This window comes from Myiozetetes cayanensis, unplaced genomic scaffold (genome assembly GCF_022539395.1).
Source record: "Myiozetetes cayanensis isolate MyiCay16 unplaced genomic scaffold, myiCay2020 scf66, whole genome shotgun sequence".
In the NCBI taxonomy this organism is placed as follows: Eukaryota; Metazoa; Chordata; class Aves; order Passeriformes; family Tyrannidae; genus Myiozetetes; species Myiozetetes cayanensis.
Genome location: NW_026087920.1, coordinates 1 through 17,652, shown reverse-complemented (window position 1 = coordinate 17,652; position 17,652 = coordinate 1). Strand labels below are relative to the sequence as shown.

Genomic DNA, 17,652 nt, shown 5'->3' with positions numbered 1-17,652 from the left:
GGCACAGCGTCTCCATGGGACTCTTGGCAACCCCAAGCCCTGCAGAGTGGAGCATCCCACTGGGATGCTCTGCACAGGAATGTCAGACACCCCTCCCTACCACTGCACGGAGGAACCCCCAGCCCTTCCCCAGGGGCAGCCCCTCTGACAGCTCCTGCCTCCTCCTCCCAGCACCCCCAAACTTCTGCTCTTCACCTGCCCTGAACCCAGCACGGCTCCAGGCATGTCCACGCACGCCCCGGGAAGCAGCGCACGCACACACGTGTGCACACATGGGCACATGCAGGTACACACATGGGTGCACGCAGGCACACACATGTGCACACAGGCACACACATGGGTGCACACAGGCACACACGTGTGCACACGTGGGCACACACAGACACACACGGGCACACACATGTGAACGTGGGTACACACGTGGGCACACACGCTCCCCTCGCGCGCACGGGACACGCCAGACCACCAAGGCGGCGAGAGGGAAGCGCTGCTCCGGAACACCCCAGCCACCCTCAACCACAGGTATTTCCAAAACAGGAACGGGGCGATCCCTGCCTGCCCTCGCTCTGCTCCCAAGGCCGCCCGGCTCTGCCACCGCAGGGCCCAGGGACACCCCACACTGCTCCAGGAAGCGGTGGAGGATCGGGTACAGAGGAGTCACACATGGGTGCCCTTTGTCCCCCTGGAAGAGCTTCCTCCCATTCCCAGCAGGACTTTGCCCCTCTCTTTCCCAGGAAGAAGTGGAGAGCTTCCAGAGCTGCAAACCACGGCAGAGAGTGTGGGGAACTGGGTCTCCTGACAAGGATGGGGACACTGGACCTTGCTGCCCGTGACTTCCCGGGCTCTCCCAGAGCCCCACTGCACCCACTTGGGCCATGGGAGACCTGCATCAGGGAAACCAGAGCTCAGACAGGACTGCTGGGGCCAAGGCACCAGCTCAGGTACCACCTTCTGCCTCCCAGCCAGCCCAGCCACATGCCTGCAGAGCAGGGGACTTCCAGAGCCCTTTCCTCATCCTGCCACCCACAGACTCACACAGGTCCCAGCACCTCTTGCTCTGCCCAAGGCCCTGGGAGGTGGAAGCCCCTCAGGAGGGTAACACACACTGGGAGGAGGGGGTGTCTCTACCCCATTCCGGCTCCTGGGGTGGAGAAGGGGATGGAGGAACTTCCCTCCGGCTCATCATCCTTCCGCAGCCTCGTTTCCAAAGGCAACGCAGCTTATGCAATGAGCGATGCCTCCCTCCCGCCCCCACCAACTTCTGGATCCGCCGGCTGCTCGGAGCCACCTCCGAGCGGGGACGATGCCCCCGAGACCCGGGTCCCCAGGCAGGTGACCCCACAGGGCTCAGCCGTTGGTCACCTGCACCACCGAGTCCCCCGGGTGGGTGCCAGCGGGTCAACCAGCCCCACAGGTGCCAGGTGAGGGGGGGCTGAGGGGTGCCTCGAGCTGCTCCGCTCCTGTCACCTCCCTCCGAGGGACACTCCGGACTCCCAGCAGGGCAGGAGGGGTCGGAGGATGGAAACCGCAGGCTCCGGCCTCCCGCGGCCCCAGACACAAATCTGGGGCAGGGATCTGGCGTTTGCCCAAACCTCCTCCTCCTCCTCCATCCCTCCGACCCGGTGACGGGTCAGGCGCTGCCACTGCCACGACACCAAATCCCTTCTCTCACTTCAATCCAAGGTGGGTGAAGAAAAGGGGACAGGAAAAACCTTTCCCCGCTAAAAAAACCCTCTCACTCATCAGTCAGCCCAGCCTCTCATTTCACCAGGCCGTTCCCATGCACACAGCGGGGATCTGTAAGAGGAAAACCGAGACCCCCCCTATTTCCCCGCTTTTAAAGGGATAAACAGCCCCGCGCGTCCAGGCGTTGTGAGGAACTTCGCCACGGCCGCCGGTTCCCGGCTGGATCAGCTGCCAGCGCAGAGCGCGGGCGCTGCCAAGAGCGGCCCCTCGCACATTCCCAGCCCGGCCATGGAGCTGACGAGCTCAAGTATTTACTGAATAGATCAATAAGGGCCGGGAACGCGACGTGCGCGGCTTGGGAAAGAGCCGCTGGCAGGGGAGCTGGACACGCGGAATGGGGGAGCGGGATGCGCGGATGGGGGGAGGTTGGACAGGCAGACACACGGACAGATGGACGGACAGCCCCGTCCGTCGCTGGGTAAACACATTCCCAGTGTCACCAGGCCGGCCACAGCCAAACTCCGCAGCCGGGCGTCGCGGCTCGGGGAGAAGTAGCCCCGGTTATGCAAGAGTGGGGTGAGGCCGGGCTGTCACGGGCGCCCCCGCCAGCGGGGGGGACCCCGGCCCCAGACACCCCCGGGGGACACCGGGCCCCTCGGCCGCGGCTGCCGCAGCGGTGCAGAGCTCCAACTTTCCCGCTTGGCTGCAGGGAAAACTTTGGATTCCAGAGGAAAATGGGATGGAGGGCGGGTGGGAGCCACGGGAACGGGCGAAGAGAAGAAAACGGGGCGCGCGAGCGAGCGGCCCCCGCGCCTGCAGGGGGGCGGGAGGGGGCGCGCAGCGTGCGCTGCGGAGGGCGCGGGGAGGACGCGCCTCCCAGCCCGGCCCGGCGCCCCCGTGTCCCCGGTGCGGCGGGGCCGGGCTGCGCCCGCTCTGCTTTGTCACGGCGGCGGCGGAGAGGGGACGCGCGGCGCCCCCGCCCCTCCCCGGCCCGGCCGAGCCCCGCGCCCCCGACAGCGGCTGCGGCGCCCCCTCCTCGCCGCTGTCCCCGCGGGGTCCGTCCCTGCCGCCCCCGCTGCCCCGACTCACCTTCGAGGGCGCGGGCGGCGGGCGCGGCCAGCAGGGCCAGGAGGCTCCCGGCGAGGGCCAGCAGCGGCCCCATGCCGGCGGCTCGGCGGCGGCGGCGGCGGCGGCTCTCACGCCGTGCTGCCCGCGGGGCGGCGCGTCCCGGGCCCGCGCACCGACATCCGCGGGGGCGGGCGGGGGCAGGCCGGCGGCCGGGCCGGGCCGGGCCGGGGGCGGGCGGACCCTCCGGGCTGGGCGGTGGCGGCGGCGGCGGCGGGGCCGGGGGCGGCGGGAGGAGCAGGGGGTTGAGGGGGTCTGCGCGCGCCGCCGCGGCGGAGGGAGGGCGGCGATGGGGGGCTGGGATGGAGGGGGGCGATGGAGCGCGCGCCACCGCCCGCCTGACGTCACCGGGCGCGAGCCGCCGCCGCCGCGCGCGGACGGGGAAGGGGCGCGCGTGGCGTTTGGGGGAGAGAACGACACACGCGCGCATGCGCGTGCAGAGCCGGGGCTGCGCCCCCCGGTGGGGGTGGGCAGGGTCGGGGGGTCCGGGCGGGGGTCCCGCATCGGTGCGCTACGGGCGGGGGTCCGCTGTGGCGCAGGGACAGCGCTGCGCTGGGGGCCAGGCACGGGCGGGGCAGCGGGACCATCGCTGTGCCCCCCAGGACAGCGCGACCCTCGCTGACCCCAAGTGCGAGTGGGACCCTCGCTGTGACCCCATCCATCCCCGCGGGAGGCGAGGCAGCAGAGCTCACGGCCAGGGTGCCAGAGCAGCGACCCCCACCGTGGGGGTCCCCGTTCATCGGCAGGGCCGGGCGTCGCTCCCGCAACTCCTGCTTTGACGGAGAGCCGTGACGTCAGAGCTAGAGCCGTGACGTCACCCACCGGCCACGCCGCTGCCTGCAAGGGCCGGGGGCAGAAGGGGGAGATGGGGAGCGGTGCCGGCACCGTCATCAGGCACCATGAAACCCCTCCGCGTGATGTCATATGCTTTAAAATGACGACGCGCGTCTGACCCGCCCCACCCTGGTGAGGCAGCAGCGTGGGAGATGTTTCGGGCTGCACCAGATGTTCGGGAGAAGGTCCAGATACTCCCGGGAAGCCGCCCCTGCGGCAGGGCCCGGGGAGCACAGGCACGGCATGTCCCGGGGAGCTGGAGGGCGTCCCGGGGGGCGCTTCTGTATCCCCCACTCCCCCAGAGCCTCCAAACGTCCCACGCGACCGGCGGAGCGGGGCGATTCTGGTTCTTCCCACGCGTGGACTCCGGCCAATGCTCCGCATCCCTCTCCCCATCCGGCACCGCTCTGGACCGGAGGCTGGCGGGGCCGGAAAGCCCCTTCCCGGTCCCGAACCGCCCCGGCGGGGACCCGGCCTCCCGGGGAGTCCCGGTGCGAAGTGGCGGAGCCGCGCTCACGGGGCCGCCGGGCGCGATTGATGCTCGTAACGGCAGCGCGGAGAGTTCAGCGGCGCCGCGAAGGGAGGAGCGGGGGGGAACGCGGGGACGCCTCCCGCGGGGCTGCGGACCCCGGGGTTCCATTGGCGTCCCTGCCTCAGCCCCGGTCCCGCATCCCCCGCAGCGGCAGCCCCGGTCCCGCATCCCCCGCAGCGGCAGCCCCGGCCCCGCATCGCCCGGTGCGCCCCGGTGGCACCGGCAGTGCGGCAGCGCCCCCTGGCGGCTCCGGTGTGGCCCTGCCCGGTGCGGTCCCTCCGCCCCCGCGTGGGACCCCCCGAGCAGCGCCCCCCGCCAATCCCCCCTTTCCCAGCCACGGTTCCCGTCCCCGGGCCGGTACCGGCGAGCAGGAACGGGCACAGCCCGGGACTGGCCGCGGGCTTGGACCCCGGGACGAGGACAGGGGCTCGAACCGGGGGGTACAGGTGCAGCCCGGGACCACCGGCCCGACCCCGGCGCACCCGGCCCCGGCGCGGACACGGGACCGGAGCTGCCCCGGTGCGGGAGCACCCACGGGGGCGGGCGGGGAGCTTGGAAGGGCAGCGAGGGGGAACCTGATTTGGGCAGGAGCAGGGGCGGGTGTCAGAGATGGGCACGGGGAGGGCACGGGTGAGGGGGGGTGAATGGGACAGGTGTGGGAGCAGATGGGGCGGGTGTGGAATCACCGGGGGGGGAAATACGGGTTTAGAGTGGGGTCGTGAGTGGAGGCACGAGTGGGGAGATATGGGCCAAGAGTGTAGTCGCGAGTGGGTGAGGGCCGATACGGGGCGGGTGTGGGGTCACAGCCCCTCGGTGTGGAGGTGCGGGGGTCTCAGGTCCCGCCGAGGCCAGTGGCGGTCCCGGTGCCGGTGCCCTCCCGCCCCTCCCGCAGGTCTCCTCCCCCTTCCTGTGCTCGGCGCTTCCCGGCGGAGCGGGGACCGGCCGCGCCCGCCGCCGCCATGGACTGAGCGAAAGGCCGCGGGGACCGGCCGGACCGGCCGCCCCCCGCCCGCGGCGGCTCCCGCCAGGTAACCGGGACCGGGGGTTCTGCCGCCGCCTGGCACCTCCCGCCCCGCCCCGAGACTCGGGCAGGGGCGCCAGGTTGGCAGCCGGGGACACAGGGGTCCCCGGGGTGGGGGGCTGCTCGGGGCACCTCCTGCAGGGTTCCGAGGGCGGGTGGGGGTCCGGGCAGCGTGTCAGGCTGAGCGGGGGTCTCTGGGGTGGGGAGCAGTCAGCCTCTCACTGGGATGTTTTGGGGTGGGACGGGGAAGGGGCTCTGGAACCGGCACCGTCGAGGCAGCATCGGCCGCGCGGGTGGAAACGCAGCCCACCCCAGTCAAAAGTCCAGAGCAGTCGCTGCCCGGTGGGTGCAGCGGCCCGCACCCCTGTCCTGGCACCCCAGTGTCCGGGGACAGAGGGTGCGCGGGGCAAAGCGACACCCGCGACACCCGCGGGGCAAAGCGACACCCGCGACACTGGCTGCGGTGGGGATCGCCAGACCCCCCCCGCGTCCCGGCGGTGGGACCCCGACAGCGGGGGTGGGGTCGGGTGGGGCGGGAGCGGGTCCAGCCCGGGCTCCCCGCACCGTGAGTCACCCTGGGCTGGGCCAGAGGGGGAAGGCCCCGCTCCTCTTCCTCTGCCCCACCGGAGCTTTCACTGCCTGAGCGCGGTCAGCTGTGGGAAGCCCCTGGCACCACGTGGGCTCTGCGGTGTCTTCCCCGTGGCACTGTCACCAGTGTCCCACAGGGTCCAGTGTCCCGGCCTCGTTCAGAGAGTGCAGGCAGCAGTGGCCTCCTCAGCATCCCGGGGAAACTGAGGCACGCTGAGAGGCAGCAAGGGCAGAGCCAGAGCAGAGCCTGGGTGTCCTGAGCATCTGGAAAACCCCCGTGCCCAGGCTCCTCCTACCCGACCTCCCCATCTGGGAGACCCCTGGCCCCACGAGGAGGCAAAGCCCTGGTGTGGAAGAGAAAGTGAAAGTGGCTGTGCCGAGGGGCCTGGGGAGGGGGAGCAGGCTGTGGAGCCTCCTCTCTGGGGGTGCCTCCTGAGGGGTACAAGCCTGGTGGCATCCGGGAGGCTCGGGATGCATCCACAGTGGATGCAGCCGCGGTTGGTGCAGGTGTGAGTCTGGAAGCTGCCACGGAGTCTGCTTTGCTAGGATGACCTGGAGGAGGGTTCCCGCGGGAGGTTCCCCCCAGGAGGGAACCAGGAAAGGCTGTTCTGCAGAAGGAGAACAGGAAAACATGGAAATTAGGATAGGAAGGCTATGCTGAAGGAGCTGCTGTGACTGATGCTGAGAGGGGATAGGCATGTCCCCCCCATGAGCTCCTCCTGGGCTGGGGGAGGAGGGAGCAGTGTGGCTTCTCCTGCAGAGTCTCAGCAGGTCCAGGCATGCCTGGCTTACGGCTTGCGCTCCAGGTTGGCGCTTCCAGCCAGCAGCTGCCTCCCAGGGCTGAGCAGAAATACAGGTTTAATGGGGGAGGAGGAGGATGAGGATTAACCTCGAGGGTGACAAAAGGGGAGGCTGGTTTTCCCTCCTGCCAAGATCCCACTAGGGCAGTGGGGAGAGCCCAGTAGCATTCCCGGCATCGGTGACTGCGTTTCCCACGAGGCACTGACCGCTCCGTAGTAACGCCATCCCCTGGGCCCGTGCGCTGCGGTGAATCACCGGGATCTGTTTGCTCTGGGCGGGCGTGGAGCCGAAAGCAAAAGCGTTTCTGGAAGGCGTCAGGCTCCAGCCGCCATGGTCGCTCCCTGGAGCGGCATGGGGGGGTCCAGGAGGGCTGGTCCCACGGGAAGGGGAGCGCCCCAGGGGCCACCACACCGCCACCGTCCCGGGGAGCCCCCGAGGCCCCGCTCGGTGCCAAGGCCGCGAGCGGTTGTTTGCGCCGGCTGCGACGTTGCCCAGTGACGCCTTGGCTTCCTTCCCCTCGCAGGGTTTCTCCGAGTCTCTCAGCTCCACCTCCGCCTCGGCTCTCGCCGCGCGGCCCAGGCCCGTGGGGAACGCGCTGCCCGCGGGGACACGTGACGTGACGCGATCCCCCGCTCGGCTGTTTGCTTTCGGGGACGAGAAGCCGGGCCTGGGCGGACGGGCTGGCCGGGGTCCCACCGGCGCCCCGGCCCCTCGGCGGGGCTGTGAGACGCCAGCGCTGCGGGATCCGCCACCGGATCGGGCCTCGGCCCCGGCCGCTGCCTGCGGAACCGGCAGCGAGGTGCGTCTGCGTGGGGACCCCCCTCGCCAGCCGGGCCCCCGAGGGTGTGAGCATGGTGGGAGGAAGGGCGGGAGCTGCCAGGAAGAGGGATGGGGTGGGCAGGACGTCGGCACCGCTGAGGGGCCGGGGTGAGACTGTTGGAGTTCCAACATCCAGCTTTGGGGCGTGGTGGGACTGTGACACCCCCCCAGCCCAGGCCTTCCACGGGGAGTTTCCTATCTAGTGCCTCATTCCAGCCCTTCTCTTGTTTTCCATGGGCTGTGGAGACCACCGAGGCTGATGGGCAGCTGGGGAAGAGGCCTTCCTCCGGGAGGAGAGCTGAGAAGGTTTTGGGGGGCAACCAGCACTGAGACCACCCTGGCAGAGCACCCTCACCACGCTCAGGGGGAGTTCACTCTCCTCCCGCTCCCAGAGGGTTTCACATTCTTCCGGCTCTCCCAGCTCTCCTGTGCCAAGTCTGGCAGCACTTCTCCCATCCATCCTTGTGTGACACCCACAGAAGGAACAGGGATTCCACAGAGATGTGGGAAACTGAGGCACAAGTGGGCTTCCTGCCTGCTCAGAATTGCACAAGAGGCTGATCCTGGATTAGTCTTCCCACTCCTACTCCTCCCTGGCAGCCCTGACCTGCTGGAGCAGCAGGTTCAGATGTAGAGGATGGGCAGCAGCTCTTACCCCCATCCCTCAGGGGATGTCGGCTCTTGACCCCCCCAGAGCTGTGCTGGGGCTGCCTGGGCGGCCCCACTCCCATCCCCTCTCCTGCTCGCACACAGGTGACTGTTCCCAAGATGTCTCTCTGGAACATCGTGTCCCACGTGCCGCAGGAGGAGTTCAGCAGCCTCTCCACAGAGTTTCCCCGGAGCCTGCGCTGTCTCCTGGCCGACTGGCTGGAGAACCAGCCCTGGTGAGTGCCCAGCGCCCCTTCCTGCCCAGAGCAGCGTGGGGCTGGGGGTCACACAGGGGAGGGTGGTGGATCCACACCTGTTCTCTCAACTCTTTCCCTCTTCCAGGGAGTTCATCAATGGCTCGGACGCCTTCTGCACCAGCATGGCCAGCAGGTTGTTCTCAGCCCTGCTGGAGAAGCTCCGCAGCGCCGCCGGGCCTGAGGGGCAGCAGTGCCAGCTCCTCCAGCAAGTCAACAGCCTCGAGGTGTGCAGGGACCCGGGGCCACGCCGAGCTTGTGTGGACTCAGCGACTGGCTTTTTGGGGTGTTTCTGATGCCAGAGGGGGGTTATTTGTGTCCCAGAGCTGAGCTCAGCTCCGCAAACCAGTGGCCCCCAGGGAGCTGCCACATCCCCCCCAAAACAGACCCTGACCTTGTGGGGAACCTCCTGAGCCCCTCAGCCCCCCCATGGCCCCAACTGTCAACACCGGGGGCCGCCTCTGCAGATGTTCCCCATTTTCTGCTCAAGCATCTGATTTCTCCTTCCTCTGTGCCGTGTGGGGCTGCATTTCCTCCCGTCATGGGCACTGAGTTTCATTTTTGGGGCTGTTTCTCTTACTGAGGCTGTTGGAATCGCTCTGTTCCTCTCCCACCCTCCGATTTATCCCCTCTCTCTGGCCAGCGGAGCTTGGAATGCCAGGGCTGAGCAGGACTCACTCCCAGAGCCCTTTTCAGGGCTTTTTGGGTAACAGACATTTTTAATATCCAACATTTGGGAAGGGGTCAGCTTTAGTCACAACTTTTTGGGGAGGAGGGTGACTTTCCAAAACAAGACAACCCACCGAGCACCCCATGGCTGTTCCCTGCTGTGTGCTGCTGCTGTTTTGGGAAGTAGCTGATTTGGGAAATGCGTGAAGGCCTGAGGAGCTGGCACAGGGCACAGGAGCTGGAGGCAGTGGGGGAATTCCTCCCTTCCGCTGTTTCCAGTGGAAAGCATCGATCCACCCAGGGCAGCTCCTCCCAGGGCAGCTCAGAGTCTCTCCCAGGTGATGGGCCGGTGAGGCTTGAGGAAATGCTCACAGAAATGGAGAATTCCCCTTGGTTTGTTGTTTTGTCCAGCTCCGGACATTCTGTGATTCTGTGCACAGTTTGAAGTGCTTTGAAAGCTGGAAATCAGCTCCATGGTGGTCGTGGAACCCCCGAGTCGCCTTGGCCTGGTGTTGTGGGAAGGGGCTGGGGTGGGAGGGGGCAGGAATGGGGGGCACGTGTCCTGCCCCCCCCGACACCCCACATTTGGCTGCCCCCAGAGCACCTATCGCCGGGACCCGCTGCGGCTGGTGGCCGTCCTGAGAGCCATCCTGGAGGGCGAGAAGGCCGCCGTGCTCAAGCGGGTGGGTGGTCCCCGCCCCCTCCCTTGTGCCCCAAGGCACAGGGCCGACCGCAGACCCCGCTGACCCCGCTCTGCTCTGCCCCAGGAGCACCACCTGCCCCTCAGCTTCCACCGGCGGCAGGAGGAGCTGAAGTTCAGCGTGGGGCTGCAGCGGCTGCAGCACCGCGTCCGGGAGATCCAGGCGCTCCAGGACGGCCCCGCGGGCGAGGGGCGGGCCGGGGCTGGCGCTGCCCCCCAGGAGCTGCCCACCCTCATCCTGGAGGCCGTGAAGGAGCTGGAGGCGGTCAAACAGCAGGTCCTGAAGAGGATCCAGATCTGGAAGAGGCAACAGCAGCTGGCGGGGAACGGGGCCGTCTTTGAGGAGAACCTGGCGCCGCTGCAGAAGAGGTGCGGGGGCACAGGGCGGGGATGGGGGACCCCAAGCAAGCCCCTGCTCCCTCCACCAGCCCAAGGGGGTCTGGGTGAGTGGTGGTCTGGTGCTGAGGGTCCCCCTTTCTGCAGGTGCGAGGACCTGGTCGAGATTTACTTCCAGCTGCAGCAGCAGGTGATGGCGGCGAGCGCGGAGCTGGGGCCCGAGCTGCTGCCCCGGCTGCTGGAGCGCTTCAGCGAGGTGCTGTCCAGCCTGGTCAAGAGGTAACAGCCTGAGGGGCTGTGGTGGGCCAGGTGGGTCTGCAGGGGCTGGTGGCAGAGCTGGCGGGGCATCACGCCAGGCACCACGGTGTCCCCTTGTCCCCCAGCTCCTTCCTGGTGGAGAAGCAGCCCCCGCAGGTGCTGAAGACCCAGACCAAGTTCCAGGCGAGCGTCCGGTTCCTGCTGGGCCCCCGGCTGATGAAGGCAACGCCCAAGCCCTCCATGGTGCGGGCTGACATGGTGACAGAGAAGCAGGCGCGGGAGCTGTCGCTCAGCACCCACAGCAACACCCCCAGGTGAGCAGCTGGTGTGGGGGCGAGGGGGCTTCCCCACCACCACACCCCCCCTGACCCCTCCTCTGCCCAGCGAGAGCACGGGGGAGATCATGCACAACGTGGTGGCCCTGGAGACCAACCCCACCAGCGGCATCTGCTGCGCCAACTTCAAGAATGTGGTGAGTGCCACCAGCAAGGGGCCGGGCTGGGGGCTCCGCTGGCAGCTCCCGGGGGTTTCTGGGCGTGCCGAGGCTGGTGATGCTCAGCTCTCGCTCCCCAGCTGCTGAAGAAGATCAAGCGCTGCGAGCGGAAGGGCTCCGAGTCGGTGACGGAGGAGAAATGTGCCGTCCTGTTCAGCACCACCGTGGCCTTGGCACCCAGCAACGCCTCCATCCAGCTCCAGGTACTGGCCCCTCTCCAGGGGATGGGGCTGGATGTGCTGATTCCTCCCCGGGGGAACCCCATGCTGGGCTGGGATGGTCCCAGGGCAGCCACCCTGCTCAGCTCAGGGGTCTGAGGGGGGTCATTCTCTGCCCCCAGGTCCTCTCTCTGCCCATCGTGGTCATTGTCCACGGGAACCAGGACAACAACGCCAAAGCCACCGTGCTGTGGGACAACGCCTTCTCCGAGATCGTGAGTGCCACGAGCCAGAGGGAAGAAGCTGGGACCCAGGGCTGGGTGGGCTTTGGAGGGGGGAGGAATGACCTCAAACTGGAATGGGAGCCCTGGCACTGGGTGGGACAGGTGGTGGGGGTCCTGTCCTGATGCCCCCCTGCCCGACCACAGGAGCGGGTGCCCTTCGTGGTGGCCGAGAGGGTGCCCTGGGAGAAGATGTGTGACACCCTGAACCTGAAGTTCATGGCAGAGGTGCAGACCACCAAAGGGCTCCTCAAGGAGCACTACTTCTTCCTGGCCCAGAAGATCTTCAACGACCACAGTGCCAGCCTCGAGGACTTCCAGAGCCGCAATGTCTCCTGGGCCCAGTTCAACAAGGTGACTGGGAGGGCTGGCCAGGGTGGGCAGGGGCCAGAGTAGCCCTGGGGAGCCTCATGGCCTCTCTCTGCCCCAGGAGATCCTCCCTGGTCGGGGATTCACCTTCTGGCAGTGGTTTGATGGAGTCCTCGACCTCACCAAGAGATGCCTCAAAAGCTACTGGTCAGACAGGTGCGTGCCTTTGGGACTGGGCCTGGGTCCCAGCCCGCCACTCTGGGAGGGTCCTGGTCCCACTTTCCCATCTGTCCACCCCCTCTAGGCTCATCATTGGCTTCATCAGCAAGCAGTACGTCTGCAAACTGCTGAGCACGGAGCCGGACGGGACCTTCCTGCTCCGCTTCAGCGACTCCGAGATCGGGGGCGTCACCATCGCCTACGTCAGTCGGGGCAAGGACGGTGAGACGGGGGTCGGGTGCTGTGAAGGAGGCTGGCCCTGTGGCCTGGGGGCATGGGGTGTGACGCTGGAGCCCTGTGCTGTGTCCCCCCTCCCTCAGGCTCCAGCCAAGTGGAGAACATCCAGCCCTTCTCTGCCAAGGACCTGTCCATCCGCTCCCTCGGCGACCGCATCCGGGACCTGGGGCAGCTCCGCAACCTGTACCCCAACACCCCCAAGGACCAGGCCTTCGGGAGCCACTACAACAGTGAGAGGGGGGAGCTGGGGTGGGGCCTGGGCTGCCCCTTTGAGCCCCAGCGATGCTGGGAGGGGTCTGGGGTCTCACCCGGGCGATCCCAGGGCTCGTGGGGGCGGCCGGTGCTGGCAAAGAGGGTTGGCAGGGCATGGCTGGGGTGGTGGCTCAGGGTGGTGGTCACGGCTGCTTCTCCCTCCCCGAGCAGAGGAGCAGACGGGCAAGGACGGCCGGGGCTACGTGTCCACTGCCATCAAGATGACGGTGGAAAGCGAAAGGTGGGTGTGAGGCCATGGCTGTGCGTGCTGGAGGTGTGTGCACATGGGCCAGGGTTTGCACAGAACCCCGGCCAGCCTGAGCCTCCCCTGGGCAGGGGCATCCCTGAAAGGGCAAACCAGGGCTGTGCTGGTGAGCGAGGAGCCCCCGTGGGCCCCCCGAGCTGTGCTGGGGTCTGTCTGTGCTCCCACCACCCACTGGCACAGGAGCCCCTCAGGAGCCTGGCCCTGGCAGTGCTGATGGGGACAATGTGCTCTTGCAGGGACCAGCAGCCCCCGAGCACCATGGGGGCCCCCCCGGCACCGATGTTCACCCTGCCTGTGCCGCAGCCTGAGCTGCGCCCCGAGAACCTGCAGCCACTGCCAGGCTCCCTCTGGTGAGTGCCCTGCGCTGGGCAGGGCCAGGCCTGCTGGTCTGGGGGGCGGGGCTGTGGCAGAGCCCCCCCTCCTCAATCTGAACCCCTCGGTGTCTGCACTGCAGCCCTACCACTCCCTTCTGCCCCCAGCCCGTTCCCCCGGGCTACCCGGAGAGCAGCATCAACGTGATGGTCCCGGACAGCCTCACCCCCTTCCCCAGGTAGGAGCGGGGCTGGGTTAGGGTGGGGGGGCCATAGTGAGCCCCCACCACCTCCAGGCAGGGTCAAGGGGTGTGGTCCCCACTCTGAGTGTCCCCCTCTCCACAGGACACCTCCAATTCTCCCACCCTCCCTGAGTATGGACCCAGCACTGCCCCTCTGCCAGGACCCCACCTTCGGGACCCCTGGGTAAGACCTGGCACGTGGCTGGAGGGGGGCCCTGTACCCCTGTCTCCCCCTCACCCTGGGCACACAGACCTGGAGGGACCGTCCCCAGCTGACCAGTGCTCCCAGTGCTCCGTGCTACTGGTGCTTCCTGGAGGAGACCCACGCCAGTCCCCCCCAAACCAAGCATTGCACCCCTCATGCCTCGGGGCTGGTGAGTACCCCGAGGTACCCCACGGTCTGTATCAGCCCCCCCCATTCTTTGTCCCCCCAGCCCTTTCATGCCCAACCAGTACCTGACTGGGGAGGCCTCACAGCTGCTGCCTGGGGGTCCCTCTCCGGAGCTGCAGGACGAGGAGATGCCGGAGCTGCCCCCGTTCCCGGGCGTGGTGGACGCGCCGCTGCAGAGCCCCCCGCGGTGGTGAGCACGGAGGGAAGGAGGGGTCATGGGGGGGAACCCCCCCCACACACACTCCCCCCGGTCACCCTGCTCCCTGTGTCCCCAGGATGTCGCCCAGCATGGAGCCGCCGTCCAGCTCGGACCTGGATCAGTTCCTGCAGGACGTGTCCCTGTTACCCCCCTTCGCGCCCCCCCCGCAGCACAGCGAGTACCCCAATTCCAGCCCCTCCTGCTGGGGGCTGGGGGAGGCGCGGTGGGATGACAGCGCCCGGCCCGGGCACGCCTGAGGGGGGCTGAGGTGTGTGTGTGGGGGGCATCGCAGTGGGACCCCCCCACTCTCGCCCAGCCTTGTCTGGCTCCGTGGATTTTGATACCACTCGTGCTGGGGTGGAAACTCCAGCTGGGGAGGGGGGGGCAGCTTTGGGGAAGGGGGATTTGGGTAACCCCAGCTTCCCCCCCCCCTCGCCGTGCCTTGCTGCCCACCCCCGCCGGGGTCCGCGGGTGAGGGGGTGCAGGCACAGGGGCCCCGTCCTGCGTGGGGGGCACCGGCAGCCGCACGCGGTGCCCCCAGCCCACGCCGCCGGGATGAGTCACCGCGGGGGCGGGAGGCGGCAGCAGGAACGGCGCCGGGGCGGAGGTGCCAGCCCGGTGCCCGGCGGGGGGGACACCGGGACCCCCGCGGAGGGGGACGCGGCCCCCTCGCACCCCCGCGGTCAGCGCTTGCTTTGGGGTTTTGAGCCGTCCACCTTCTCCCCCCGGGCTGGAGCGGGGGGCAGGGGGGGGCGGGCAGGAAGGTAAGCCATAAAATAAAGTTTTATTCCAAAATAACAAAATAAATAATCTACTGTACACAGTACAAAGGAAGAGTCGCTAATGCTCTAAAAAGACACCACACAGTCCTAAGGATGGGGGGGGACACCCCGGGGCTGGGCGCGGCTTATGGGAGCGGGATGTGGGGGCTCAGGAGGGACCCCGAGGGGTTGGAGGGGTGGGTGGGCAGCACCTCCCCGGTGCCCATCGAACGCCACCTGCGTCGTGCTGGGAGGGGGTGACACCCCACGGCACGTGTGACACCCCACGGCACGGGGACCATGCATGGAGCACACGCAGGTATCGGGGGACGCGTGCGGGGCGGGTATTTACAGTGCTGGGATGGCGGCGGGGGTCGCAGTGGGGTGCACAGTGCGCTGGCACGTGCTGCGGGGAGGGGGCTGGCGGCTGGTGCGTGGGCGCTGCGGGGGGTGCGGGGGGCCGTGTGCCCGGCGTGGGCGGCAGCGCTGACGCGGGAGCGCGCGGTGCGGTGCGTGTGCCGGGGGGACGCGTCTGTCCCTGCACGGTGACGGGGCCGGGGGCGGGGAGGGCGGTCAGCACGACGGGGGGGCTGTACAGTGGGCTCCGGTCCATCGAGGGCCCGGGGGGCTGGCAGGGGCCCGGAGCCAGGCGGGATGAGGGTATTGCTGCTGCGGGGAGGCGCGTCCCACCGCGGCTGAGGTAACCAGAGCGTGGGTGTGGGAGGGGAGGGGGCCCGGGGGGCTGTGGCTGAGCCCCCCCTACCCCAGGCTCCCCGCGCCCAGAGCACCGCCAGCACCCGTCCCCCAGCACGTTATTGCTTCGTTAATGGTGGCGGGGGCTACGGGGGCCTCACTGCCGGCTGCTCTCCTGCTCCACCTTGATGGTGCCCCGAGGGGGGTCTGGGGGGGCCGGAGGACCCCGTTCCGCCAGCCCGTCCTCGAACTCTGCGGGGAGAAGCGGGAGATGGTGTCAGGGCACGATTCCAAGGGAGGAGACAGCGGTGCTGCCCGAGCCCCCACAGCAAAGCCGCTCACCTGGTCCCGGGGGCTTCCCCGGCAGGCAGGGGCTGAGCCGCCCCACGCGCTCGTGCGAGACCAGCCGGGCCAGGCGCAGCCCCTCGTCCATCAGCGTCTGCTGCAGGATGTGGCGGCTCCAGAGCCCGTGGGGTGCCAGGCCGAGGGGCACGTCGGGGGCCGTGCCAGGCGGGGGGGTCAGCCGGGGACAGGCCCCCGCCGCTGCCAAGAGAAGGGCGAGAGTCAGCACGAGGGGCTGGGGGGTCTGCTCACCACCAGCCCCCCTGGAAGGGCAGGGACCCCAACTCACCCTGCAAGTGGCCATCGAGGCTCTCCCCAGAGAGGCTGCCCGTGTCCTCCTCCAGGCTGGCTCGGTACACAGCCCCGGGGGGCTCCAGCCCCACCGGCAGTGCCAGCAGCTCAGGGCGGCTCTGCTCTCCCACCTGCCAGGAGTGCTCCGGTGAGCAGGGGACAGGTCCCCTGTGCCACCCGCCCCAGGACACCCACGGCCCCAGCCCCGCTGCCACCACCCCTCTGTGGTGCCCCTCGCCCCCCGCCCAGCCCCGGGCACGCTGTGCCGCCCCACCCACGCTCCCAGGTGTGCACACCTGCACACGCCCCCCTCCTCACACCCACCTCCTGCTTGAGCCGCTTGGCTGCGATGGCTCCGCTCTCCTCGGGGAGTGCCCTGGGGGGGAAGGGGCTGCGTCAGGCGGGGGGGTGGTTGTGGCGAGGCCCCCACAGGCACAGCCACCCGCCCTCCCGCCACGCTGTGGGGGTGGCCCGCAGGCAGGACAACGCCACGGGTCGGGGCTTTGGCATAGATGGAACCGGGGGTGGAAAAAGCGGGGAGCGGCTAGAGAAGCGAAGGGAAAAGGCAGCCCTGGCACAGCGGGCAGGGGGCTTTGGGGATGGGCACGAGGGATGGGGCATCCCCAGCAGCATCCCACCCCATGCCTGGCAACCCCTTGGTGCCTGGCATCCCCCCCCACGCTTGGCATCCCTGTCATTCCCATCCTCCCCACCTCCCACGCTCCGAGGTCAGGCAGAAACCACCCACGCTGGGAAAGGGGAACCGGGGGCCGCGGGGCCCTGGCCCTGTCCAGAAGCACGGGGTGGTGGTGCAGCTCCCAGGGTGTGTGGGGGTGACAGCCAGGCCCCCCCAGGTGTGGAAGGAGGGGGTTTGGCAGGTCTGGGCTCACCTGGCGACCTTGAGCGAGGACAGGTAGGTGCTCTCCCGCGCGACCTGCCGCGAGAGCGAGAAGAGCTCGACACGCCGCAGCAGCAGCGAGTTGTCCCGCAGGCAGAACTGGGCGGCCGCCTCGTTGATGATGAGCTGGGGGCAGAGAGAGACGAGGCGTGAGCGGGGACGGCAGCGCCCACGGGACAACAGCTCCCACACGGGACCCCCAGCGAAGGCGGCACCTGCTCCAGGCTGGCAGATGCCACCTGGGTGAGAGCAGACTCCGGATCCCACCTACCCAACAACCCTAGAGCTGCCCAGGCTCCATCCCAACCCAGCACATCCTGGGACCCTCGAGCATGGCCCCCACCACGTGCCCACCTCGTGCAGGGTGAGCTGCTTGCCCTCGCGGCGCCGGGCCTCGCCGCGGCCGTAGATCGCGCTGTGCCGCCGGATCTCCTCCTCCTTTTGCCGGTCACCGTCCTCCAGCTGGAAGATGTGCCCCACGGCCTTGGCCAGCTTCTTGTTGAGCTTCATCAGCGCCCGCAGCTCGGCGTCGCCGCCCCGGGGGCAGCTCTGCAGCAGCCGCTCCACGCTCTCCGCCACCGTCCGCACCAGCTCCGGCTCCAGCTCCGCGCCCGCCGCCTGCTCCCCGCCGCTCCCCCCCGGGGAGAAGGGGGGACCCCCCGGATCCTCATCCCCGCCGCCCTCCGACTCGGGGGTGCTCCTCCCTGGCCACTGCGGGGCCGCGGACGGCGACAGCTTCTCCCCCGGCTCGGTGGGGCTGCGGGCTGGGGGCGTCCCGGCACTGCCACCGCCCTTGCCCGCGGCCTCGCCGGGGCTGGCGTGGCCATTGCTGAGGGCCTTGCGCCCGCCGGCCTCGGAGAGCTTGAAGAGCGGGATGCTGCTGACGGGCACGGCCGACACGGGCTGGCTGAAGAGCCCCGGGTTGGAGGCCCACTCGCGCAGGGCCTTCTGGAGGCGGCGGACGTGGAGGGGCTTGGTGGCCATGCCCACCAGCGCCATGATCTCCAGGAACTCCTCCTCGCCCGCCTCGCAGAGCTGC

At 68.9% G+C, this 17,652-nt stretch overlaps 3 protein-coding genes across 3 annotated transcripts in view; 1 reads left to right on the top strand and 2 right to left on the bottom strand.

Moving 5' to 3' along the window:
• LRP1 (LDL receptor related protein 1) overlaps positions 1-2,925 on the bottom strand; it is a 69,986-nt gene extending 67,061 nt beyond the window's left edge. The window contains 1 exon segment of the mRNA XM_050337450.1: positions 2,776-2,925. Coding sequence (XP_050193407.1) covers positions 2,776-2,848 — 73 coding nt within the window. The 5' untranslated portion in view covers positions 2,849-2,925.
• A 4,188-nt stretch (positions 2,926-7,113) lies between these two features.
• STAT6 (signal transducer and activator of transcription 6) lies at positions 7,114-14,458 on the top strand. The gene is made up of 20 exons (XM_050337479.1): positions 7,114-7,386; positions 8,160-8,290; positions 8,397-8,535; positions 9,577-9,660; positions 9,745-10,046; positions 10,161-10,292; positions 10,397-10,585; positions 10,656-10,743; positions 10,845-10,967; positions 11,105-11,197; positions 11,351-11,557; positions 11,634-11,728; positions 11,817-11,953; positions 12,052-12,198; positions 12,392-12,461; positions 12,722-12,835; positions 12,940-13,035; positions 13,142-13,222; positions 13,473-13,619; positions 13,705-14,458. Exons 2-20 carry the CDS (start codon positions 8,175-8,177, stop codon positions 13,883-13,885), a joined length of 2,541 nt encoding a protein of 846 aa, XP_050193436.1. The 5' UTR covers positions 7,114-7,386; positions 8,160-8,174; the 3' UTR covers positions 13,886-14,458.
• A 399-nt stretch (positions 14,459-14,857) lies between these two features.
• Positions 14,858-17,648, bottom strand: NAB2 (NGFI-A binding protein 2; the record flags this gene model as incomplete). Its single annotated transcript, XM_050337482.1, has 6 exons — positions 14,858-15,334; positions 15,425-15,625; positions 15,714-15,846; positions 16,040-16,091; positions 16,606-16,739; positions 16,968-17,648. Coding segments are annotated over 6 exons (1,296 nt in total), but the record flags the coding sequence as incomplete, so codon positions are not given.
• Between the last annotated feature and the right edge of the window lie 4 nt (positions 17,649-17,652).